The sequence below is a fragment of the Gavia stellata genome, chromosome 7 (genome assembly GCF_030936135.1).
Source record: "Gavia stellata isolate bGavSte3 chromosome 7, bGavSte3.hap2, whole genome shotgun sequence".
Classification (NCBI taxonomy): Eukaryota; Metazoa; Chordata; class Aves; order Gaviiformes; family Gaviidae; genus Gavia; species Gavia stellata.
This window is the reverse complement of record NC_082600.1, coordinates 45,901,905-45,928,807: the sequence shown is the minus strand read 5'-3', so window position 1 is coordinate 45,928,807 and position 26,903 is coordinate 45,901,905. Positions and strand designations below refer to the sequence as shown.

Sequence of the window (26,903 nt, the reverse complement as noted above, 5' to 3'; positions counted from 1 at the left end):
CCGGCCCGTCCCCGCCGCTCCCCGCCGCGCCGCTCCTGCGCCCGCCCTTCCCCTCCTCATCGTCGTCGTCCTCCCCCCCCCCCCCCCCCGCTCCTTCCTCCCCGCGGCCGTTAGCGGGGCCGGCGAGTGACGCGGCCGGCGGCCAATCGGCGGCGGGGGCGGGCGGGCGCGCGCCACATTGGAACGCGGGGGCGGGGCGGTGAGGGGCGCTCCCCGGGGGCGGCGGTGGCGGTAACGGGTCGCGGTGCTGCTGGACCGGGCGCTTGTTCGACGGGGCCGGGCCACCTCGCCGCGGGGTTCCCGCCGACGCTCCGGGCTTCGCCGCGCCCCGCTCCTACGGAGCGGGGCGCGGCGAAGCCCGGAGCGTCGGCGGGAACCCCGCGGTTGCTGCAGCCTGCTTGCAGGCATCGCTCCTGCAACAGCTCCCGGGGCCTTTGCAGACCTTGCACCCCTCAGCCAGGATCCGTGGTTGACTTCGTGTGGAAAAACTTCCCCAACTGCGTATTTGCGGCTTTTTTCCTCCTCTGTTATTTAATTTTTTTTAATGTTATTGAATCTTTCCGGCTTCTTTACCAATGCTCCAGAAGAGTATGATTTATTTTGTTGTAACCAAAGTCCTTTATCCCTTGGTGTACTCCAAAGGGAAAACGAAGATGCCTCCAGTGTCCCGTTTCAGATCCCTTAAAACCAAACCAGCTGGCCCATGAGCAAAAACTGTTGGCTCGGTGTCGCTTCCTCTTTTTCCAGTCATTAATGCTCCTCATTAACGGGAGGAGAACTGGCAGAACCAGCTTAAAAATAAAAATACCGACCTGACCGTAAGAAAGGGTTATTTTCCAGCGCTGCAGGTGCGTACAGGTTGAGCGGCGAAGGAGCCCCAACCCCAAATATCCAGCACCCCCCCCCGCCCGGATCCGGTCCTGCCGGCGAGGTTTGACTCCCCCGTAGAGCGGCGGAGCGGGAGCGTGCCGCTTGGCTTGGGCTTCGTGTCCCCTAAACTTCCGTTGGTGTCATCGCCGAGAGTATAAGCAATGAAAGTGGAAAGGGAAATGACTCTCTCAACTTTCTAATGTATTGTGTATAAACCCCAGAATAGACGCGCATCCCTGATGAGGGCGGCGCGTTTTTTCCTTTCCACGTGCAAGCTGCGATCGGAAATGAAAGTATTCGGATGATGCCTGTTCGCTTCTTCGCAAGGGGTGCTTCGCCCAAAGGCGATCCCGCTCTAGAAGCAGTAGCGCGGCACGGGGCTGAGCGACGTCGGGCTCTTGAGTCACGTTCGCGAAGAGTTCAAGCGTCGGGGCTGTCGGAGCGGCCGGCGGAAGGGCTGCGATAGTGAAGGAAAGGCTGGTTAGCCGGAACCGCTCGCCGGGGAGGATCTCAGGTAGCAGCAGGAGATGTGGAAGGTTGCCCCAGCTCTTGGCTGGATGCCGAGTTGACCGATCCCGCTGCGGTGCGGAGCAGCAAGAGCAGGGGAAGCCGCTGTTCCCTCCTGCCTGGGGGTCTTGTCGAAAGCTGCTGCTCCTTCTGGCTGCCCGTGGGGCGCGAGGGAGGTCCTGCGCACCCGGCGCGGCGCTGGCTTTGGTGAATTTGGGAGAGCGGCCTGTTGCTCCTCTAGCATCTTTGTGAACCATGCACGAAGCGCAATGCTTTCCAGGCCGGTTTATGGGAGAGTCTCCCATTGTGAGCCTTACTGGTCGCTGGTGGCTTTTTGACAGGTGAAGGGGGAGGATTATTGTGAGAGTCATGTCTGCTTTTAAATAATAAGGACAAAAGCAAGGACTTGTCTGAAATCTTACTTTTGACATACTGAGGCAAGGTCAGTCTTACTGGGATGGGGTGGGGGCCGGTTGTTTGCTCGTACAGCGATGGACCTGCTCGAAAGGGGCAGGAGAGGGGTACGGCTGTGTCTGCAAGTGCTGCGAGAGGAGCCCGAAGCGGGAGGGCTCCTCCGCTGCAGCGGGCTGGCTTTACGATCGGGGGGCCGCGAGCATTGCCGGGAGCGGAAGCTGCCGCCCCGAGCCAGGAATGGAAGTACGCATATTGAGGAGAGAAACGACAAGCCCAGGCAAGAAAGGTCTTTGGTCTTGTTATAAAGAGTACTGTGTACACTTTATCCTTCTGGGTCTTTTTTTAATATTCTTTTTTCCTTTTGTAACTTCTGTCTCATGCTGGTTAATTCACAAGCAAAGCTGTGGTTTTGGCAGTTTTTTCCCCCGTGTCCATTTACGCACGAGAAGCACGTGCTTTTACCTATTTATTTATTCTTCAAGTTGCTATTAGCAGGGCCTCTCTCTTGCTATAAATGCTACTTACAATCTCCAAAACTCTTAAAATACTGCTTTGACCATCACAAAAAGCCTGATAGTCATGACAATTCAGAGTAGCGTATTTAAAATTGTTATTGCCGATCCAGTGTTGTTGGCACGTGCGTGGAGAAACTAAACATAGTCCCAAAGACAAAATGGTTTGGTTTGGGTTTTTTGATTGACAATCAAATAATAATACTGTAGATTAAGTGGGGGACCTCCAGAAGGAAGAAATAAGCTGCTAAAACTTGATGTGAAGATAGGAGGCTGGGTAGCTGTAAGAATTAATGACTCTTGTTCCCGCTGACGTGAGCGCAGGTGGGAACTTTTGATGCCTACTTTGCGTTGGGAACGCGTAGCTGAGACTTATGAGCAACCGATTTTCCAAAGAAAGCCAAAACAAGCAAACAGTGCTTTTTTTTCCTCGGTTTGGATTGCAGCTTTTTGGCATTTTAAGAAATCCGGAGTCAGTTGGACGTGCATCCAGGTAGGCTTGACACGTCTTCTTGCGTCAGCGTTGAGTTCTGTGATCTGGGCTCCCACCGGAGCACCGGTCCTGCACACCCCAGGGCTGAGAGCTGCTCGAGGCACAAGGTGTAGCGGGTAAAGGGGGGTCGGCACGTGCAACGTCTGCTGGCATTGGGCAAGCGGCAGAATTCCTGCCGCTGGGCAGCCCCGCCGCAATGCAGGATGCTCGCTGTCGTGCTCCGCGTCTCACTCCTTGTCGTCGTGCTCATGGCGTGTTTCATCACAAGCGCGGTGGCATACAGCAGTGAAGTTTCTTGGACCAGAGCTCCCGTGCAGCTGCAGACATTTTCAGTGCCTCCTCTTGCACTGACCTCTCTACGGTAGTGGAGTGAAGAAGACTTTTCATTTCACGGGCTCTTCCATTCTCCCTGCGACCTCTTCTCTGCTACGGAGGGCTCTTTTTAAATAAAGCCTTTAGAGCAATGGTCCTTCTCAAGCTGCACAGTCAAATGTTGCTTTTCAGGAATCCCTGCTAGTTAAACTTGCCCATGCAAGCGGATTCCAGTAGCAAGTCCAACCTCCTGAAGAAAAAGCAGAGAGGACAAGGCGAGAGACAAGTTGGTGTTGCCCTGTGCGGCATCTTCAGAAAGAAGGTGAGGGAAAAGTGCTTCAGAAAGGGAGGAAGTCTGCAGGAAGTCTGTTTGGCCTTTTTCAAGGCCAAACAAAGAGTGTTGGAAAACACAGGACGGTTCTGTGGCTTCTTTGGAAGGTGGGAGCAGCCAAGGTGGATGGAGAAGAAACCTGGCAAGGAGGGCAACACAAGCATCCCACATTAGAGAAGGTTTTCTTTAAAATGCCCACCATGTGATACATTACTAATAGAAAAGACAGGGAGAATTGAGATCAAGGAGGGAAAAAAGCAGAGGTGAAGGGGATAGATTTTGACTTGGCATCTATAATCACGTTTACAACGTGGGTTTTTAGAGGTCTGGTCACTGTCCTCACCATGTAGGCTTTGGACTTCAGCTAGAGTCAGTGAAGGTGGTATTAGCACTGGCATTTTTCCTCCTTCCATCTCAAACTCTGCACACAATCGCAAGAATCTATATTTCTGCTGAGAGACAGGCAAGCAATTAGAAATACTGATACTTAAAGCTTTGCTGTTGTGCTTCCCGGTCATCGGTTTGTGCGAGCGGGATAGCTTGTATCCTTGAGAGCTGTTGTTCAAAGGCCTCCTCTCTCTGCAAGGCAGGGAGGCAGCGCTCAGCCGTTTCAGACTCGGAACGGTTTCTCTTCAGTCAGAAGGTAAAAACATTATACATATAATTTAAGGTTTAAGCTGCAGAAACTGGCAGCCTCCAGAGAGAGATCGGTAATGCGTACTGCAGAAGACCGTTTCAGCGCAGTCCCTCGGTCACGGATGGCCATCAATAAGGGGCCCGTCAGAAGGGTATCGTAAGCAAAGCCACCAGTTTGAGCACGTTCTCATAAATGGCTTCGTTTCTCTGCCCCCTTTCTTCTCTCCTCCTTAGGCTTTGGCTTCTCAGCAAGTTTAATTTTACTTTTGACTGCAGGGACTCATCCCGGAGGAGGAAGTGTGGTTCCGAAATAAGTGTCGGCATCGAGCCCTGGGGGGGCCGGTGCTCCCAGCAACTGGGGGCTGGCTTTTCCCAGTGGAAGCTTGACCGTGGGCACCGGGGGGGACATACAAGGACGGAGTGTTAGAATTTCACGGGAGGTGGCGTGGGGCATTACCTCAGGCGGCAGCTCTAGAGTTGCTTTAATTAACTCCCCCCAAGAGCCAGCGGTGCGCCCGCCTTACCCAGCGCCGTGCGGCGGGGAGCTGATCCACCGAGCATCCTTTGCCGGTCCCCGAGCCGACTTGTCTCTGCGCCCTTGGGAGCGCTCCTGAGCGTGGATCAGGGTGCTGTGGGCGCGCAGCTCCCGGGGCTCCCCGCGAACGCCCTTTCAGAGTGTTGAAGGCCAGTAATTGGAGCCGATGTTGGTCAGGGACATCAGCTGTTTCCAGGCTGATAACTGACGTGAAATGTTGTCCAGTACATTCCTTTTCAATACAATGAAGCTTTATTTTGAAAATGTGTCGTATAAACTGTATCATAACATGCTGAGAGCAGTTAAGTGTGGTCCTTCAACTGCAGACTCAAACAGCTGAGCAGACTTAAGTGCACATAGCATCTTCCTTGAAGGACATCGTAAGTTTGGCTGGGATTACCTTTCCACTCCTAGCGTGTTCCTCTTTACACCTTTCATTTGGGTAAACCTTGACTTCCTCATGTCTGTGTGTATGGGCGGGGGGGGGGGTTGCTGTTGTTTTTTTGTGTTGTTTTTTTTTAATTTCTTTTGTTCTGAGGCTGCTGGAGTACTTCATGTGGCCTGCTGCTTTCTTTAAATTGGAGACCTTTTGCTCGGAAAGGCTGAAGTGAATTAAATACGCCACAGTCTGCAGAGTCCAGTCCTTTTATCCCTTCAGAGGAAATTAATGAAAACACTTGGAAACCGACTGAAGGAAAAATCAGTACATGTTGACACATGAACATACTTTTGTGAACAATAAAATACGTTCTAGAGTTGTCATGTGCACACACCTAGGCATGCAGATTATCTTCTTTGAGCTCAAAAGAGATCAGTCAGCTTTTGAAGAATAGAAGCTTTCTGATTACTGAATTTCTCTTCCCTTTGTGACTGGGAAGAGAACTTTCTTATGCATGGTGTGTGTGTAAGTTGCTTTGTTCCTTGAGAAGTTTTTCCTAAGTCATGTCGTGAAGGACCGTGGGATAGGTGCAGCGGTACCTGACCCTCGGTGCAGAATCCCACCAGCTAACTCTGCATTGCTGTTGTAAAGGCAGTACCTCCGGAAAGGTGGATCCACTTACTGCTTCTCCTGGACGTGTTGAGAGCTAACACCAACTAAATCAGGTGCTAACATACCCTCTTTAGGTCTGATGGACTTAACTGGGGGTTGGTGGTTGGTTTGTTTTTTTTTTAACTAGGTCTCATTCTGTAGTCAGGTGTTGAAATGTTGCTTTTGAATTCCCTTGGGGCAGTCCGTGAACTTTTGTAGTCCCTCAGTGGCTTGCATATGTGAAGTCCCTGTGGCGTGCCCCCTCTTCTTTTTGGACTGGAATTGAATGAGTTCTTGGGCTCCTTCCATGCTTCTGCTAATCAGCGTTTTAAAAATGTCCGTAGTATAGAGGATCAGGTATTTCTGTGCAACCCAATACCTTTACGTAGAAGGCGCGCTTGAGGGGCTGGGGTTGAAGGAATGGACCAGAAGTGTTTGGCCCAGGCTGGAAATTTTTTTTTTTTGTAGTTAGCTGCATTAGGAGGGTCTGAACATCCCTCTCTCTGTATGGAAGGGAATGTACAGATCAAATGGTGGTGGTGGTGAATTCAGCACACGGATATCTGATTTCTTGGCAGATCTGACGCTGGGAGTATCTGGACTGCTGCCTGCCCCAAGGAAAAGGGGGTCGGTGTGACCCATGCTCAGCCAGTACTCATCCAAGCCCTGTAACACGAGCCCCTAACCTGTAGACAGATTTACCAGCCCTGAATAATGTCTGTTGTACTGTGAGATCTTATCTCCCTAATGGCCTGCAAGAGGGTACAAATGAGGAGAAATAAATATGGCTCTTGCTTTTGCTTCCTCTGCATTTTGTGGAACAGTTGATTTGTTCTCATTCTGCCTGGTGTGTTCACTAGTGCTTTTAAAAGACTGAGCTAGTTTTGTTAGAATTTCAGGAACAAATAAAAATATGGTTTGCTCCTACCTTCTTATCCCCCCCCCCCCCCCAAATATTCTTTCCCTCTTTGCTGAACAAGTAAAAAGAAGGGAGCTGCTTGCCATGTCCTGAAGCCCAAGTAGAGTCAAACAGCTGTAACAAACATAGAGGAACCGTCATGTAACATCCTTCAAGAGAAATGAACAGACACCATCTGGACAAATGGTACAAAAGCGGGATTTCGTCTTTATTTTGCATCTGTACCCATAGGTCCCAACTGCATGGGGATCCCCCCGCAGCTGAGACTGCTTGCCTAGAGGTATGGGTGCTGCTGAGGCTTTACAATTTGGCGATTGATTCCTGAAGCTTTGGAGTTGGGTGGTGGGAAGGGGCATTGCTCAATAACCAAGTGCCTACTGGAAGTCCAGAGGTTTCTAGGAGGGGTGAGGGTTTCTCATCTGCCTTTGGGGTAAAGAGCTTTGGGTTGTAATTTGTAAGTAATACCATCTGCTCGAGAAACTTGCTGTCATGTGGCTGTATCAAGGGTGAAACTATGTTTTGTGGTTCATGCTTTTTATGTGACAGAATTTCAGGGCGGTCTTACAAAAATCACCAGTGTGTATAAAAGCAGACCAGCGCTCGGTTGTCGCTGTTGAATGCGTTGTTGGCTTTGTGCAGGAAAAGGGCGTTCTGGTGAAATGCACCGAGCGTTCTGACTCAGTGGGGCAGTTTGAATTTCTTGCATAGCTTGGCCGTGGCTTACAGATGTGTGTGTGCAAGCCTGTCCGTCCCGTCAGTCCATCCCCTCTAACACCACTAAACATTCACCAATAGAAGAAAAAGACAGAATACTGCAGGTAACCTTTTTTTAAAAAAAAAAGGAAAAGCTGGAACTTCTAGAAAAGCATTGAGTGAAAAGCCGTCTTGTTAAAAGATGGATGTGCTCTCCAGAGGGCTAATTTAGACACTAAGGAAATATATGTGGAGCTGATTGCTGGCCGGGTGCCAGTCACTGAAGGGCACCGGAGGCTGAAATGCCAGGCAGCACTGGTAGTGCTGGCACTTCAGCCCATGACGGTTGGGTTGCATGAATTATCTCTCTGCCTTCCAGCTAATTTTATCCTGTTGATTTTTCATGAATCATTTCCCATCTCTGTGGGTTAGAAATTAAAGTGGAAGTTTGCTAGCCAGAATAGCCACATCTGCTATTTAGAAAGTAGTGTCTGGGGTTTGCTTCCTGCCCGCCCCCACGCCTTCCCTTTCCCTTTTTACCTCCGTCGATGTTCAAATACGTGAATGACTGGTGGCACTCAACCACGGAAATTTTTAGGCTGGCCAGCCTGCACAATGCAGGGGTCCTCTGGATGCGCGTGAGCTTGCGGGGGGTGGCCGGGCGACGCTGGCGGCGGGCGGGTGCTGAGTGCTATGTGGCAGGGTCCCAGGCGCGCGGTGAGGCTGGCAGGACCCGACCAGGCGTCTTGAATTTCCTGCACATGCCTTATAAAACATTAAAGGCACTCCAGCGTCTTTTCCCTCTTTTTTCCCAGCATAGCCGAAGAGCAGGAGTGCCGCGGTGGGCCAGCCCGCTGCGTGCCTACCACACGCTTCCTCACTCCAGCCTTTTTGTCTGCCCGTGGGTGGGAGTAGAAGGTCATTTGGGCAGTAAATTTACATCTCAGCTTTCGATAAAAGTATGTGCGCGACGAAAAACTTGACTTTTCCAGACCCAAGCATAACTTCCCGTGGTCAAGTTGTGTGCACTTGATTGCCATCACGGCTGCCATCTGGGCCAGCAGGAAGGAAAGGATAAGTTGATTATCCAAAAGTTGAGCCCTGTAAGTAGGGATCCAGGGACCCGCATAGGAGTTGTGTAGTTTGGGTCCTGTGGGTAAGCAGAGTTTCGCTGGCAGCTGCACGTTCCCTTGAAAAAGAGTGCTAGATAAATGAGAGGAGGTCTCTAGCTTGCTGATGTTCATTTTTAATCAGCCTTGGTGCAGGAGAGTGGAAGAGTGATTGCGTTGTGACGGTTCTGAAGATGGCCAAGCGGATGCCCAGGAAATGATAGGTTGGGTAGCGTGACACTAGTCTTGGGTAAATATAAAGTAATTCATGCTTGAAACTTGATGTTGTGGAAAGTGTCTTGTACTTCTCAAACAGGTCTGATTTTTTTCTTCGAGAAGCTTACCAGTGGTTTAAAGAAAGATCTGTAGATGTGGCTTAGGAAGTGAAGGTAGTGATTGATAGAGGGTCAGCATCCAATAAATAAGCTGCAGTGGCAGTAGAAACAGTAAGGAGGATGAAGGATGCTCTAAGCTAAAGGACAGTATTAGCACACTAATAAATCAACCATTTGTGGATTAAGACAAACATAGAAAACGGTTTTTCAGCATCAAAAGATCAAGGCTCTGGCATTGCCGCCTTAGACGAGGGGAGCAAATAATCCAGCTATTTTAAGCTGGAGCTTGATCATTTTACAGAAGAGTCTCTGCAACATGATATGTGGAGACTGCATTTTCAAAGAAGTAGACTCAATGACCCTTCCCTTCAAATGAGGGGAAGGGAGAAGCCAATTCTGCCTGACACTTACTCAATGATGCAGAAGAAAGCATGACTCACCGCTGGTGAATTGTGTAGAAGAAACAAGTTTGGTGAATTCTAGCTATTGATAGGGGCAGGACGGACTCATGTAATTTGTTTGGTAAATGGACCCATTGAAACAACATCATTTTCATGCAGACAAGTGGAGAGTTATGAACGTGGAAAGGCACGTCCTGAGCGTGATCTGCAAAGCGGGGACTGTGTCCTGAGCAGTCCCGTGTGAGAACGTGGGGGTCGGAATGGGCAGGCGGCTCCAAGGAGCTTTCTGTGCCAGCGCCTCGCTGGAAAAGACGGCTGTTATTTTGGACACACAAACAGGGAGGTAATGAATCGGGGTGATGAGGTAGTTTTATGCTTGTAATCCTTACATTTACTTCAGACCCAGTCTTGTATCAGTGTGGCTTTCTGGTGCCAGCATCTTAAAATAATATAGAGAAAATTGGAAGAGTTACACAGGATGATAAAAATTGTTGGAAAGCTGAGAAGATACTGCATGGGTACGTATCCAGGGCTGTGTATGCATGTGTTTTTATTCAGAGCTTGTCACTATTGCTATCCAAACACCTTTCAGTGGTGCCTTAAGGAACAAGGCTTACATCTCCCACTTGGTTGTACTCTTATTCTGTCCTTGGGGAGAAAAACGTTGGTGGAATAGCATCTTGTTTTAGTACTGGGGTTTTGCGCCTGTTTGTTTTAACTTTATAAATGTAAGTATATATTTACGTTGAAGAAGCCAAAGGCAAAGAAATGCCGCTGGCAGCCCTGACCAAAGATGGTGAGGTTTGTTACAGCCATTAACCTGGGAAGCAATTCTTTCCATTTGCTCAAAGCAGCGTCCCAACACGCTGGGTATTTCAGCCTTTCCCACCGGGTTGCAGGGCCCTTTGAAAGAACTGCTGACTGGTGCCCAGAACCAGAGAGGTTGACATACAGCTTGTCCATGATGGGGATTAACAGTTGAAATGAACTTCTGATGAAGCGTTGACTTCTCTTACCCTGGCTAGACTCAGATGGAGATTTTGTCCTGTTTGTAGGCTAAAGGTAAGGGCATGTCATGTACAGGGGATCAGGTTGACCCAATTCTCCTTTCCACCCTTAAACTATGAATCTGTGAGATCAACGCAAAGAGCCGAACGCAGCAAAAATAAGAAATTTCCAGTTCAAGGGAATTACTTTCAATGTATTTTAAAAATGATGCAAGTCACTTGCTTATTCTTTCAGCTGCAGTAAGTAGCTGCCGTAGCTCCGTGGCGTGCCGCACCGTTTCAGAGGCTTAGGCGGCACGGGAGCTTTACTTGGTCAGCATCCCGCTGTGTAAGTGCGTCCTTACTCAACACTTAACATAGGGAAGTTGCAGCAAATAATACCCAGTTTGCAGAGGCTTGTGCTGATCCATGACACTACCTTCCTACTCTTACATCAACAGAGGGCAAATGCCCTGAACTGACCGTAATACAGAATTTTGTGTCAGATCCTCTAAAGTCAGCAGCTTTTTCTACCTTGACTAGAAGCCACTGTAAGACAAACTTAAGACTAATTCAGGGCTTATTTCAGAGGTTCTTTTCCTTCTTCCCCCTCTGAAACACGTCCATCCTGAAGTAGATCATGGCAGGTTTTGATGACATGTTTTGCCAGTGAACCCTGTAAGTGACAGTGTGAACACGTCTCGCATCCACTTGAAATGACAGGAGGAGTTCCAGGTTGGCAAATGGGAACTTCCCTGTCCCCAGCCTGTCTGCAGTCGGGGTGACACCGGGGACTTGATGTTGTGGCACCCCGATACTGTTTGTCATGTCAGTTGCTGGTCATTGGAACCACTGGGAACTCTCAGCCCTCCCTGCTGTAAAATGGGTTTAAGTCTCGTGGTTTTGAAGCTTGCTCTCCAAGCTTCTTCAGAAAGCTGCAGCAAAACTGGTGGCACATCCAGGTATCTTTTTTGTAGTCCTGACCTTCTTCGGTGTTCTGAGAATTCGAAACTCAAAGGAAATGTTTCATACTTCTCTTCTGGTGAATCGCACCGACTGTAGTGGGGTGGCAATGATTTAAACAAGCCCTAGTTGCAGCCCGTGCTGCTCAAATCCTACATTGTCCATGCCCTATAATTTTCACTAATTAAGTTTGCATTTGTGACTGCCCCAGCTTGTCTCCAGCTGCGCAGGCTGCATTCAGCCTGCTCTGCGGCCGTCGGGGAAGAGCCCTTGCACCACGCTGGGAGGCAGGTCATCAGGGGTCTTGCCCTGCCACCAGCCATCACCGTGCCGGGACACTGCTCTGCTGCAACTGCTGAGGGGAGGACAGCTTCATCCGGAGGAGCGTCGTACTTCGGGGGGGTAAAGTTAAGCCAGCACCGTGGCAACTGTCAAGGCAAAAGCAATTTTCCCCCACCGGAGCATGGGGTTAGTGTCTGTCTGTGGACAGTGGTCCTCCTCCGAGCAAACTGTTCTCCCTCTTATTTTGGGGGATCTCTCGGTGTTCGCACTGGCTGCGAGCATGAGCTGTGTAGCTGGCTGGTACTTCATAAAGTGACCTGAAATGGTTGGCATGGCTGATGTCCTTGGTAAGTGAATTCACCTCGGGGAAAACAGTCAGCCTGGGTCTTCCGTGGCTCTTGCGGGGGGGGGGGGTGGCTCGGAGCCTTGAATGCTGTGCTTTATTCCCCCTTCTCGGCTCGTCAGTAGCTGACTGTTCTGGATTACTATTTCTGGTAATAATATGCCACTGTAGAAAAAGCATATGAATTCAAGTCCATCTTTCACCATGGGTCTGCGCTTTAAAACTGAAATGGGGTACAAGCTACGCAAGATCTTTCTTAAAAGAAGAGGGGATGACCTCCAGAAGGCCGGCAGTGAGAAACTGAGTGAAGGAGCTGTGTGCTGAGGAGGGGATAGATTCCTATATGGCTGTTTCACATGCAAGAATGTCCCAATCTGGGAAACGTGCCAGTAAAATGTAAAATTAAAGCTCTGTTGTGGAGCCTGATCCACACAGATAACAGTCTGTGGCTGTTAACTAATAACTACAAGAGGGGCAGTGATAAAGGCGGCATACTTGAGGACAGGAATTCACAGGTTCGTTCATGCTTAACCCCATTTGGAGGTTTTTTTTCCCGCATTAGAGATTAACAGCTCAGATGTTCTTGTGCGTTTTTTACTTCCCTGATTGTGAGGAACATGGTGAAGCCACTGGAGATCTTAACGTGCGTCGTGCAGAAGCGTGACAGGTCCTTGCCTGCTTTGTAAAGAAAACGGGAGAGGTTATGTGGCACTGCCTGTGAACCCGGGGATGCCTCTTGGGATTTGTAGCAGCCACGTTGGGTGTCCTGCGCCTGCCGAGAGGCATTGTGCCTCATCCCGCGCCTGCCTTTGCTGTACAAAGGACTTGATGTGGTGTGCAAACAGCACCCGCATCTTCACAGCATCCCTCTCACCTAGGGATTGTCCTTTCTGACGTGCTGGTAGGACTTTGCAGTAGGCTGTGTGCACATTGACGTGGGGAGGACCGACCGTCCTGATGGCCACAGGGACATGCACGTGGGAGGGCAAGTACCCCCTGGGCATACCTTCGGCATGAACCAAGGAGCCTGCTCTGCTTATGCTTTGCATGGTGCTTCTCCACGTCGTTTGAAATCTTCAGAGGATCGTGATATTTAGGTGTTAGAACAAACACAACTAGAAAAATGGCCAAAACCAAACCCCCAGACAATAAAGTGGAGGGAGTGAAAAGTGCAGAATGTGAATTAGACTCTTGTACTTATGGAAAACTAAAGGGGGAGGAGAAAGGGTAAGACAGAGAAACTAATGGGCGGTGAAATGAGGAAAAATGAAAAGCAGCTTTAAATACATCAGAAGCTAAGAGAGTCCTAAAAGCACAGTCATCTGCTGATGCCTGGAACTGGAGAAATGTCAAATGTTTCTTTCTCGTCGCTGGCAGAAAAGCTAGCGATGGTACCAGTTACAGCACCAGCGTAATGCGCTCTGTTGTAGCAATAGCTTGGGAAATTACCAAACAGCAGCTACTACAGCAGTACATTTTTAAGTTTGCTGTTCTGGCTAACTTGCATCCAGGGATTTTAAAAGGGCTGGCTGAGCAGCGCCAGTCCATAAATGCTAATTTTTAAAAAATGTATACGTAATGAGTTACACTGAAAAAAATGTTGTGTGTTAGTCATAAACAAGTAAGCTAATATCAAGTCTAACCTGGGCAAACGGGAATACTCAGCTACCTGCATTCTGATGTTGGCTTCCAGTAAAATAACCTAATAGCTGATAGGTATTGGATTGGTCATGATTTAAGTGCGTGTTAATTGCAATAATCAGCCTGTAAAGATTTTTTTTAAATAGGTCTTTTCTAACATGGTGTGATTTCTCTGATGTTGCTGCATATTTTGCTTGATAAAGGTAAAAGCGTTGGTACGTCTTGCATGTTTAATGCGCTGAAGTTGTGCCACAGGTCATCGGCATAAGCAGCTAGAATGAGTCAGTGTGTCACACGCTGCTGGAGCGGGTCCAGGGGAGGCCACGAAAATGATCCAAGGGGCTGGAACACCTCTCCTATGAGGAAAGGCTGAGAGAGTTGGCATTGTTCAGCCTGGAGAAGAGGGGGCTCCGGGGAGACCTTATTGCGGTCTTTCAATACTTAAAGGGGGCTCATAAGAAAGATGGGGACAGACTGTTTAGCAGGACCTGTTGCGATAGGACACGGGGCAATGGTTTTAAACTAAAAGAGGGTAGATTTAGACTAGACATAAGGAAGACATTTTTTACGCTGAGGGTGGTGAAACACTGGCAGAGGTTGCCCAGAGAAGTTGTGGTAGATGCCCCATCCCTGGAAACATTCAAGGCCAGGTTGGACGGGGCTCTGAACAACCTGATGCAGTTGAAGATGTCCCCACTCATCGCAGGGGGGTTGGATGAGATGACCTTTGAAGGTCCTTTCCAACCCAAACTGTTCTATGATTCTATGAATAAACGAAAACCTGACTAAATGAAAGGTCACAATGTGACAGCAAAAGGAGAGCCATTGCTTGCTGATAATGTATTTCTAGTAGTGTCAGCTGGGAATTGTTTTTTTTGGCTTGATGCTAATGAAGAGGTGGGTGTCGGTCTCTTCTCCCAAGTGACAAGTGATAGGACGAGAGGAAACAGCCTCAAGTTGCGCCAGGGGAAGTTTAGATTGGATATTAAGAAAAAATTTCTCCACTGAAAGGGTTGTCAGACATTGGAACAGGCTGCCCAGGGAGGTGGTTGAGTCCCCATCCCTGGAAGTATTTAAAAGATGTGTAGATGTGGCATTTAAGGACATGGTTTAGTGGTGGACTTGGCAGTGTTAGATTAACAGTTGGACTCGATGAAGGTCTTTTCCAGCCTAAATGATTCTATCATTCTAAGTTTGTTGGTGTCCTGGAAGAAGACACAAGGTTAATTTGGATTATTTTTGTGGGCAACAACACAAAGTTTGGGCAAGTCGCAAGTAATGAAAAGAGGCAGGTTAGCGGTGGAGTTGTGATCGCCTGTATGCTGGGCGAGACGACGAGGAGTTGTGTGTGCTCTTACGGCAGCACGGCGGTTCACCGAGTACAACACCCCAACCGGGCACGGTGGCCAGAAAGTAAATGCGGTACTTGGATGCTAACATGGAAATCCTGAGCAGGGGCAGGGAAGGTGTTATCTCGCTGCAAGGTGCTGCTCCCGTCAGCGCAGGAGTGCTGCGGCCAGTGCTGCGCAGGAATGTTGCTGATAAGTTGGAGGGAGTTCAGGGAGGAGCATGAGAGGGGAGGGCTGCAAAATGTACAGTAAAATGAGGAGCTCCGTGTGCGAAATAAACACTGGATTTCTTCTTTCCTTTTTTTTTTCCTTGTTGGAGGTAGGCTGTTGACTGAAGTTGTCAACTGAAGAGTTGACTGAAGGAAGCACGGTGGTCCGCCTTGCGCAGGAGGTCAGACGGCGCTGTCACAGGGTCTCTCTTGCTCCGTAACGGAGGAGCCTCCACGAGGAAAGAGTGGGAGAGGAAAAGGCGTTGTCTCTTCAGAGACAGATGTCTGCGTCTCTTCCTACTGAAGCCTTGGGGGTTGTGGGTGTTTAAGCTCCGGGTTTCCCAAACGGGTGGGTTTTCTGACCGAGAACATCTGCCCTTCTGCCAGCGTCCGCCTCTCCTGCACCAGCACAGGCCCCACAGCGAACCAGCTCTGGGGCAGCACCCATCTCTTCTCGTTTTTTAATGTTTCCCCCCTCCCCCAGCTGCTGCTTTTTCCCTCCTGAGCTGCTTTATTGCAGACTTTTCAGGAAAGACCTTTCCTTCTCCTCTGGGAAGGGCAGGTAGCCCCTGGCTGCAGCCCCAGCTGGTGCACGGGGACAGGGCTGGAGAGTTTCCCTGTCGCACCAGAGAATGCAGACCAGGGGCTCAGCCTGCCAAAACAGACGCCCATACATGCACTTAGTATCACTTTCCTTCTGACTGGCTAATGTGACTTGTTCTGGGCGTCTCATAAAGGCTTAAAATTGTGTGTGTTTGCATGTATCTAGTTGTACTTACGTTGAGGCTTTGCTTTCAGAGCACTATATGAATATTAACTAGTGCTTCCTTAATACAGGCTTGATAAAGGTCTTTCAGGCTGCACATTGGCATGTGAGAAGTTGGGCTGGAAAAATTAATCAATTGTCCTCTGGCACAAAGAGGAGCCACAGTCTGGGAATAGCGTTCACAGAATCATTAAGGTTGGAAAAGACCTGTAAGATCATCAAGTCCAACCATCAACCCGACCCCACCATGCCCATTAAACCATGTCCCACAGTGCCACGTCCACACGTTCCTTGAACCCCTCCAGGGATGGTGACTCCACCACCTCCCTGGGCAGCCTCTTCCAATGCTTCACCACTCTCTCAGGAAAGCATTTTTTCCTAATATCCAGCCTGAACCTCCCCTGGCGCAACTTGAGGCCGTTTCCTCTTGTCCTGTCACTTGTCACTTGGGAGAAGAGACCAACACCCACCTCACCACAACCCCCTTTCAGGTAGTTGTAGAGAGCGATGAGGTCTCCCCTCAGCCTCCTCTTCTCCAGACTGAACAACCCCAGCTCCCTCAGCCGCTCCTCATCAGACTTGTGCTCCAGCTCCCTCACCAGCTCCGTCGCCCTTCTCTGGACATGCTCCAGCACCTCAATGTCCTTCTTGTCGTGAGGGGCCACAGTTCCTGCTGGCTGTAAACAGGGCACAAACGGAGACCAGACTTCTGTGGTGCTCAGTCCTTTACAAGCACGTGTGGACTAAGAAAAGTCATGTTTTCAGGGGTTTGTAGCCTCAGAACATGAATTTTGGGATGTCCAGAGCCAAGTTGCGACAAGGACGGGCTCTTCCACTGGCTCCCCTGACAGAAGGGGTCTGGTCAGCTGCTGAGGCCCCTCCGTTGGACGCTGCGAGTATGCAGCGTAACAGAGCGTGCCGTCGGGCAGCGGACAAGGAAAGGGGGGTCACGGGAGACTGGGGGGAGCAGCTATGAAGTCTGTCCAATCTGCTGTGGTGCCTGAGAGCAGCTAGTTTATGTGCCTTGGAGGAAATCTTAAGACGAATGCAAGGAAGGGATGAGCAGTGCTCTGCTTTTTTCCTTGCTGGGGTGCTCCGAAGTTTAGCGGCCCTTTCAAAAAGCTTAATATTAATTAAACCAATTCCGAATTATCGTCACTCGCCACATCAGTATTTTCTCTTCATCACCATCCCGTGACGGATGGAGGAGGGAAGTGTTACCGTTTTGCAGCCTGCTGTCTTTAGACATCATGGCTCTTGCGTTGAGCTGCAGGAGAAGCATTTTCGCTCCAGCAGCCTGCGTGCCAGAAGGGTTGTGGTAGTTCGGCTCCGGCCATCGTAAGGGACAGGAAGATAACGAGCAAGACTCGTGCAATTTTGTAGGAGTCCTGCAGGGTACTGTAGGCACTTACCTGTTTGTCAGAGGTGTCCGGAGCACATGGAAAGCTCCATCTGCAGGGGTGTAATATACCCCACTCTGTTCCCAGACGGAGACTGGCGTGTGTTATATTCATAGACGGTTCCTGGTTCATGCCACCACCTGTATTCCTCTTTCTTGGCATTCTGTCCCCAAAGACCTGGTCTGAGGTAATGGTGCTCCGCGTTTTCATAACACATCCCACCCATCAGTCTTAAATTCCATGCACAGTGTTTTTCGTGGGCGCTGTGGAGCATACTTCAGATTCCCCATGCCTCAGGTTGGGGGAACGTCCCCATGCCGCAGGGTGGTGTCTCACGCTCTTCACCTGACCCGCGACTGAGCTGCTCTTTCCTCCCCAGCGCGGGAAGGGGTTTCCATCTATGTGCGTGCGTAGGTGCCCCGGCGCGTGATGGCAGCTCTCGGTGCCAGGAGGGAGCCAGCTTTGCTGGCTGCATCCTGGCCTGGGGGAGGAAGGCTCTGATTTCCTGGCCGCTCATTTTTCTCCTCTCTTCCTTCATTCTTTTTCAGAACATGAGTGAAAACTTGAAGGACTGTTTGATCCAGACCCAGGCTTCCTTAGGGGAGATGGTGACGATAAAAACAGAGGCCTGCTCTCCGCACCGGGACCAGGAGTATGGACAGCCTTGGTATGCGGCTGAGCTTTGGTCCAATGTACCCTAATCCCCTTCTCTCCACCTCCCCCCGCCCCAGCCTAAAGGTGGTTTTGAGGGATATACTTGAACTTTTCAAAGTTATTAAAACCCTCCCTTGCGCGGTCTGCCTTGAGGTGTATGACAGGGGTGGTCACCTACTCATGTGCTAGGCACGTGTCTGCTACGTGTGCTAGTTCTCATCAGGCCGTGCGGTGCTGGCGTGCACCGGGGACGATGCCTTGGCTTTGAGCAGCATGTTTCCCGGGCTATAGCAGAGCAGCGCTGCCTCTCTGCTGGTGGGAGACCCCTCTGCCGCTCTTCTGCCCGCGGTGGGACCTGCCAGGTATGTGCCATGCACGGAGGTGAAGCCTCTACCTGCTGCAGGCTTTAGCATTAAGCCATCTCAGATACTACCTGTTGGCAGGTAGGATGGCAAGTTGAATCATTTCTCTGCTGCAGGTGTGGGGACTAAGAGAGTTGTTCAGAGTTGCCCCTGCTCCTCTCTGTGTGTGCAGTCCCAACGTCTTGGTGGATTAACGTTGTCTTTCTGTTGTTCCCTCCCCAGCTCTGGAAGGCCTGACCCACAATCCATGGAGGTGGAGCCCAAGAAACTGAAAGGGAAACGGGATTTGATCATGACCAAGAGCTTTCAGCAAGTGGATTTCTGGTGTAAGTGTCTTGTGAGTGAGCGAAAAGCAACGCCGCTGCATGTACAGATTTCGGTCTTTCCTAGTCGGCGCCCAGCCGGTTTGGGGTGGGAAGCAGGGAGGAAAAATGCTGGGGATAAATCTGCGTGCTCTCCTGAAAAGACTGGCACATTTGATAGGGAATCTGTTGCACAAAAGCAGCTTGGCCATCATGGGGCTATGCAGTGGTAGGGAGGTACGTGGAAAGTGTGCTGGAGACGTGAAAACACACACAGGAAAACCCCAAGAGTCTGCAAAACCTGAAGGCTCGAATTCAGAAGCTGCGAAGGGAGTGTTGCGCAGACAACAACTCTTTCCCTTCCTCCATATTCTGGGAAAGAAAACTGGTGTCAGTTACGCTGGCATACCTACAAAACATCAAATTGACCTACAAAACATCAAATTGTAGACCTGAGTCCCTGTCTGGCTCCAGGGCAGGTGCCTGGTGATGCTGTCTCTCTCCCAAGCACAGAATGAAGTCTGTATGATGAGGGTATTTGTTTTCAGGGATGTTTGGTTTAGTTCTCCTCTGGCATGTGGGGAATCAAACCTTTCAGCTTGAGGACATAGCTGCTAACCAGGGATATGCAAGGAGCCCCCAAACTCTGTCTCTGCAGACTGTGACGGGGCCTTTCCCTGTCCGTGTAGCCATCGGTGGCAAATCTGCATAGGGCACCAAGGCTCACGCAAGCGCAGGCGTTGGTCAGGCAGGCGTGGGTTGAGGCAGAGCCCTTGTTGAGAGACATGTGGCGAAACACATGAGCAGTCGGTGAAGCGTCTGTGTGCATGGAGGCTGGGCTTTGGGGAGGGGGCTCGGCCGGGCTGGGGAGAGGACGGGGAGCTGGGGCGTGCTGTCTTGAGCGCTATGCGTCCTACCAGCCTGTACGGGCGTCAGGTCTTGCCCAACCTAACCCCTGCTCACCTCGCACCCACAGTCTGCGAGTCCTGCCAGGAGTACTTCGTGGATGAGTGCCCGAACCACGGCCCCCCAGTGTTCGTGTCTGACACCCCAGTGCCCGTTGGCATCCCTGACCGGGCAGCGCTGACCATCCCGCCAGGAATGGAGGTGGTGAAAGAGCCCAACGGGGAGAACGACGTGCGCTGTATGAACGAGGTGATCCCCAAAGGTCACATCTTTGGGCCGTACGAGGGGCAGATCTCTAGCCAGGACAAGTCCGCAGGATTCTTCTCGTGGCTGGTGAGTGACATATCTCCCCAACGAAGTGACACCCCGGCCACGTAGCTCAGAGCTGGGGGACTTACAGGCCTGTGGAGCCAGACCTTAGCCATCTTCCCCCTCCTCTGAAGATCTGCTGCTGACCCACATGGGCAGTAGGCAAATGTCAACCCACCCTAATTATTAGTGGCTTAAGGGTATAGATACATGAAAGGAGACCAGATGCCATGACACCTGAGTTCAGTTCACAACTGTAGGAAGCAGAGCTTGCTTCCCCTCTCCCTCTCGCCATGTTCTTCCATCCCCACTCAACCTCAAGGGCTCATCCAGTACCTTTCTCTGCTCTGGTGGTCATTTTGAGGGTAGAGGAAAGATTGTATCTATAGATTGCAGACCTCTCTTGTGGGCCTCCAGCACTCCCTCTCAGTATGCTTGAGCAGAGCAGATGGCCCAAGGGGCTGGGAAGGAGGAGATTCAGTCCATCAGGAACTGATCTACATGCAGACTCCGGCACCAAAAAACATATTTCTTTTGCCCTAGTACTACAGGCCTCGGTTACCTATGAGATAGAGACGTCACTAGATCGATGGATATTAATGATTATGAGAAATCAGATGTGGGACTTGAGTTATAGATGGGGTAAAAATTGAGAGCTGCTGATACGAAATGCTGCTCGCGCTTTTCTGTCTGTAAAATAAATGTGTGTCTCAGCCCTATCCTTAAAGGGAAGTTAATCTTTTATGTCTCGGGACTGTTAACAATTTTGTCAGCTGCATCCGTAGTTCTGTGTTACGGATATTTGTACATAGGAGAATGCCTCTTAGTCAGTTCAGAGTAGCCTCCACACACATGTCCAGGGCAACAGCCTGTAGTACTAGGAGAGCTGAGATTCATGGCATAGAGTTTCATGTCCTGGCTTAAGGCTAGAACTGGAGCAGTGATTTGAGAGTCGTAGACCTTGTCCTGTATGGACCAGCTAGTTGACACGCTGCATCTGTTCTCTTGTTCTGCAGATTGTTGATAAGAACAACCGCTACAAATCGATCGATGGCACGGATGAAACCAAAGCAAACTGGATGAGGTGAGTCCAGTTCTCTTCTGCCTTCCCTTTTGGGGCTCTGTCTTCCAGAGAGAGGCCATCAAACACTCCTTGTTGTTTTGTGTGACAGAAAAACAAACCAAAATGCCACAACCCCTTCTGTAAAGGGTGTGCTTGTGCTCTTTCAGTATCTATTGTGATGAGAATCCTTTGGAGTCAGATTCAGTGAAAGGGTCTAAAACAAGGATGTGTGTATGGAGGATGGCTATTTTCTGGAATGAGGACAAATAATAAAGATGATCCTATTTATCCACTCTTACAAACGCTGACAGGCCTCACTCCATTATTATTTTTTTTAACTTTATGTTCAAATATTTGCAAAATGCTTTGCATTATCCCCAAGGTAACATTTGATTCTGTTTGGGCTTTTTTGCCCTTTCCCATTTGACAGACATTGAAAGAGGTGCTTTTTTTTTGTTTTCTTTCTGGGCTTCACTTGAAACAATTGTCTGTGGTGGCTGTCATTGGTAGTCTCAGCTTTACTGTGTTAGGAGAAGCATGGAGTGAGTTGCCGCAGCTCCGAGCGCAGAAATGATGCGTGCACTTGCACTCCCTCTGCCAGCCCCGGGTCTCAACAGAGCGGACCCCAAATACCAGTCACTACTGAACCAGTTTGTTAACTGCAGCAGGAAGGGAACATGTTTCACTGTGGTGCGGTTCTTCAAGTATTGGCATATATCTGCAAAATGTAGGTCACTCTTGCAGCCTTCTGAGGCAGAGGCAAAGCACTGAAGTGCCTCGTGCGTACAGTGATTCAGCAGAACGGGACATCGCTGCATACTGAGGCCTGTCCCACATTTGGACCAATCCTGCTTTCAGGGGTGAATTATGGAAGGGTTGTTGTCAAGAAGGCATTTCATACAAGAGTAAAGCAGCGTGGGAATTAACTGGTTTGTTGGCCTGGATGTCTAGGATTTTCAGTTGTCTGACCTAGCTGGTCAAGACTGACCTAGCTGGTCAAATCTGGTTGCACCACTTCTGCTCCATTTGAGTCTTCACAGGGATGGCAGCTGTTCTGACACATACGTTCATAAAGTTCAGCAAAGGATCTCATTTTTCTGTAAGAATTCTAGCCGTTACGCTTGTTCACTACTGGATGAGAGAAAACGCTAGACCTGGGCTGAGGCTGGAGTTGTCACTCCAAAAAGAAGCAGTGGTACAGTGGACAGATAGGTAGGGGGGTATATATCTTGAAATGAAGAACGCAGAGTTCAAAAATCAGAGCGAGATCTTTCTGCTTAGATCTGGATCTTTATGTGATCTGGATGACAGTGAAGCTGGGGGAAAACACAGTCTTGGAAGGCAAAAATCCTATGATGAACTCTTCTTCCTACTGCCATGAATGTAAGCTTGATGTCTGGATTTAAATGGGCACTGCTCATGGTCCCAGTACGAAAGAACAGAACGTTCTTGTCTAAACTTGTATTTGCCATGGTTAAGTCTCGAGACGAGTGTAGTCTGGGCCATTCTGTACAGCCTTGGAAGGCAAGGAGGTTATGGTTTTGTGGAGAGGGGATGTTTGCAACTCTTCTGGGGAAGGGTGTATCAAAGGACCTGTGCAGACTATACCAGTCTTACTGATCTTTCTGTTTTTACTCTTGAAAATTGCTTCTAACAGCAGTATTATATAGAGTCTGACCGACAGTTCCAGTGGAGGTAGTGGTCCTCAGAAAGCCTTGGTTTTGTTTGTGAGCAGCTTTCAAACAGAGGTGCACTCAATATCCTGTGCTAGGACATTACCTGTCACGGAGATTACCCGCAGATACCGTACTTCCAGGACGCTGTAGACAGCGCTCTTTTTGTTTTTCAGATGGTGCTCTTTGCCATCACTCACAGATGGAGTGCTTTGCAAAGCAGATCTACTCACCCTCTGGGTAGGTGGGTATGGCATGGGGAGGGCAGCTTGGGCTGACTCCTCTCTCTTCTTGTAGATCTGGCTATTGTTGTTGTTGTTTGACTACCACATCTGAGTCCATTTTCATGTTCCCGCTGAGGACAATGTGTACACTGCAGCACTTGCTGGTTTAATTTCACATGACTGTTTACCCAGGGCAGTGGATGGCAGGGAGGAAGGAGTACGAAGCGTAGCAGATGGCATGGCAATGGTAACATCCTCTTGCCCTTTCCCTCTTCAGCCAGTCAGTCGAGACAAACTCCTGATGCTGGGAGCATGTTCTCCTAAGCTGGCTGCTGGCACAAGAGTAATGCACCCTTCATCTCCGTCCAGAGTAAAGCGCTGTTGTTTCCAATGCTTTATGAAACTCCATGGCTTTGACCTGCAGGGATGTGTGCAAACCTCTTCCTCTGTTTTTATTTTTCTGGGGGCTCAGGGTGACCGATTACCATGGATTGCAGCAAACCTCAAGCGAAACCGGTGCTTTCTCGGACACAAGCCATAAACTGCTGCTGGTGGGAGTTCTTGGGGCTTCTAAAGGATTGCACAGAACCAGCCATTGTTCCTGGTTGCTTCTGAGGAATTTCTGTTATTCAGTTGTTGGGGACCTTTTAAAAAACAGATGAATCTGACCAAAAAACGAAAGTAATTCAGACAGCCCAGGAAGCATCCCTCTATGCGTGTATCACTTGGCGCAGACTGAGATGCAGGATCAGAAGTCCCATCAAACTGGTGGTGCCTAACTGAACTGTTCAAGTGCCTCATGTGTGGGGTATCCAGGCTAGTTTTGGCATTTACAGTCTGTATCTCATCTTAAATGTGAGTGCCCGAGTTCTCAGGCTTTTGGCACAGTTCAAATTCATCCTCTACCTCAGCCCATGTGAAAAGGCTGGTGCAAGACCTCCTCGCTTCTTTCTCTGCCCCCTTTTCCCTCCAAACATAGTAACAAAGAGGTCATGAGGAGCAAGGCTGTTCTGTAAGTCTTCCTGTATCTCCTTATGGTGGAGATGTCTGCGATTTGGTCTTCATACAGTAATAGAGCTTGGAAGGGAGCTTTGGTCGGGCACTCCAATGGCCTTCTCAGAGCAGGACCAACTTAGATCAGTAGGTCTTTTAAGTTCTGAGCTGCTGTTTTGACTTTACAGGACCTTTTAAAAATAAAACTTTTTAAAAAGTCAGCGTTACTGTGTCTGCCCATGTGTTCAGGGGGAGGAAAAGCCACCAGCCTGTGCACAAGTCATTTTGTTGAACTTAATAAACCGGTCTGTGTTACCTTGCAGCAAGTGGAGCAGATGTTCTTATGCATTGCGGACTGAAATTTATGCAGAGCAAAGGATCCTGTAAAAAAATTTTCGCTAGGGCTCTGAAGTTGGTTATATGCTTGCTTCCCAGAGGCCAAGAAAAGTGGAGTCGGCCGATGTCTTTGTGGGGTGATCATTAAGTGCCCACTGTTCACATAGTTTACAACGTCACATGTGTTTCTAAAGAAATAGCTGTACGGTCTTGCACTTTCAGATTGACCTGGGCTGAGGTGTGAATTCGCAGCCCCACAACTGGGGCTCCTCTGGAGGTGGCTAAAACCCACACAGCATCGCCGGAGAGGTACTTCCAAATATCAGTGACTGCTCTTAGGGACACCCTGCGTGCTAGAGGAAATGCATGAGGGGAAAAAGATCTCTCTGACAGTAACACTGTCTGCATTTTTATAAGGAGGAGGTTAATGTGCCTGCTGGGAACCTAACATTAATTGAATTCGTGATTAAAACTGGCCAGAACTCATTACTCTTTGCGTGGTGAGTTTGCTGTTGGAATACTTAAGTTATCTTAAATAGTTTTGACCCAAGTCATGCTGGAGCAAATGAGGGGAATCCCTGAAATCTGAATATCCAGGTCTACTGCAGGTTGTTCTAAATACACTTGATGGGATATCCTGTCTGGGAAGAGCCAAAAAGGGTCTCTAATTCCCCATCGGTGCAGCTTTGCCAGTGACAGCAGCCATCAGTTCAGCAGGGTAGAGGGGATGCGGGTTTCCTGACGCCGCCAGCGGCTCCGAGCAGCTCTGGAGAGACTTCTGTTCCGCAAGCTCACCTCTACTCAGGACGCTTTGCAAAATACCGTTACTCCTTTTCACCAGAGCAGCTTGTCAGTGCAGGTTTGTTTCCACCACATGGAGGCACTGAAGATACTGTGCAGTCATGGGAGAATATGCGCGAAGCCCAGTTTTACTGAATGTGATAAAAATCAAAGCATAAATGTTGCCTTGCTCAACGTTCCATGCAGCCTTTTCCCTCCTTCCAGTGTTCAGCTGGGAGAACTGCTTTTTCCTTTTAAGTTTGGGTTTGTTTTTTTCCTTGAGGTCAGCGTAGCAAGTGCTTCACTGGCTCTCCATCATTTCATTACCATCTTCTCTAAACGCTCCTTCTATCCCTCCATAAATGAAACTCCACCAAAACAGTATCTCAAGGATGCATTTACTTTTGTCCCAGTGAAATGCATCTGTGCACTTAGCTCCCAACTTTCCCTGTATACAGCCTGGATTTGAGCAGCATTTCCTACTGGTTTTCCAGCTTTAACCAAAGTTAACGGCTTCTGACGCCCCAATGGAGGGCAGCAGTGTCGGTGAGGTTCATCAAAAGCACTAAGGAGAAACTAGGATGACATCTGACAAGGGTCGCTCTGCCTTTCAGTAGGATTTTCTTAGTCTGCAGCCCATGAGCACCTTTCACGCGAGTCCGTCCCAAACCACCTCTCTTCTGCTGGGCCACAGCAGCGCTGAAGGGCACCCACCTCGGAGGAGGTGGTAGCAGGGCCATCACAACCGTGATGTGATGGGACAAGTGGGGAAGCTGCTGAGGCTTTTGCTTATACCAGCTTTTCAGAAAGTATCGTGGGATGGCTAAAGTCTGCCTGTGAGGAATAGGACATCCAGCCAAGATTTTAGGATTAAATGTAATTTTTTTTGAAAGAGAAAGGTCTGAGCTATCCCAGCCAGAGTTTATTCCCCTGACATTGCAAAGATGCTAACACTAGGTCCCAAATTAAATGAAACCAAAGATGCTATTACTAGTCAATATCTGGATAAGCAGAAAGAAAACTAACACATGGGGAAGCCAATAGGTTTTCCCTCCCACGGTGTCCCTTCAGAGTTACAGTTGTTAGGTGCCCTAACCATTAAGGTGTCTTATTTCTTGTATGTTACACCTTAATATCCTTTCTAAACATTAATCTTCTAGGTCTGTAGTGAGAGCTTTTTGGAGTGATTTATATTAACACTGAAGTCTGCTACCTCAGATGAGTGTTGATTTCTCCACCATAACTCCATACTGATGTAGATTTCTATCTGAGAACTTTTAAAATATTAAGAACTGTATGACACAAACACCAAGAAGGTCAACCTCTTTCAAAAAAGTTCCAAACATCCCTGCTTTTAGTTGTTTGAAGACATGTAAAAGCAGTCTTTTCTAACACGTAGCATTAGAGTAACCATTTGGGCATCTTACTTCGCTCTGCTATAATTCAAATCAAGGCATACGCTAAGTTTTCCCAACAGTTCTGCTCCTCCATGGCCTTCTGATCTCTTCAGCGTTCTGCATGCTTATATACAGGTGTCCATTGCCCAGGCTGCGGATTTTCCCTCTGTCCGCAATCCCACCTTGTTTATGTGCAGAACTGCATGTTCCCACAGTCTGTTTTCTCCTTCCCTATTGAATAGATCTGCCTCCTCCTGGTTTTTTTTTTTCCCCAATTAAAAAAAACATATTTAAGACTAATGTTTTGGGTTTTTTTAAAGTTTCCTTCGACTGTGGCTGGAAAAATTAACCCCCCACACACCCCTTTTGGACAAAACTGCTTGTTCTCAGGATGGCTGCCTCTTCTTCTCAATGGGCTGAGGCTACGAGTTGTTCATTTGAAGCACCAGAAACTGGGCGCAGGCTCCTGTCAGCGGCAGTGACAGCAAAGCCTAGCCAGGAAAAGCAAGTGGGTGGCCTCATTCCTTTTGAGAACAATAGGAAACGGCAACCATTTCTGGGTAAAACAAGAGCTTGTTGGGAAGCAGACGCTGGATGTGCAGTACCCCTGCTGCTGAAGAAAAGACTTTTCCTTACGAAAAGCAAGTTGTAGAAATTTCCTGAGAGTCTACTTGAAATTTCCCTTCCCTGAAAAAAATCCGGTTTGGTGTAGCCTCTGCATGACATCCTGCAAGTTTTAACAGAAAGGGTGGTGTAAAAGTTTCCGTTGCATGTTGTGCCAGGCAGGTTTCAGGCCTCTAAATTCCCTCAAGAACCCATTTTTGAGCAATGTCATCTTAGAAGCTAATCCGTCAATTTGATTGCGAGT

At 49.1% G+C, this 26,903-nt stretch overlaps 1 protein-coding gene across 1 annotated transcript in view; it reads left to right on the top strand.

Annotated features, from left to right (window-relative positions):
• Positions 1-26,903, top strand: part of PRDM11 (PR/SET domain 11) — a 43,799-nt gene that overhangs the window by 226 nt on the left and 16,670 nt on the right. The window contains exons 2-5 of the mRNA XM_059819813.1: positions 17,585-17,703; positions 18,275-18,378; positions 19,331-19,593; positions 20,586-20,653. Of these exons, the coding sequence (XP_059675796.1) occupies positions 17,588-17,703; positions 18,275-18,378; positions 19,331-19,593; positions 20,586-20,653 (551 nt within the window). The 5' untranslated portion in view covers positions 17,585-17,587. The remainder of the gene's footprint in view (positions 1-17,584; positions 17,704-18,274; positions 18,379-19,330; positions 19,594-20,585; positions 20,654-26,903) is intronic.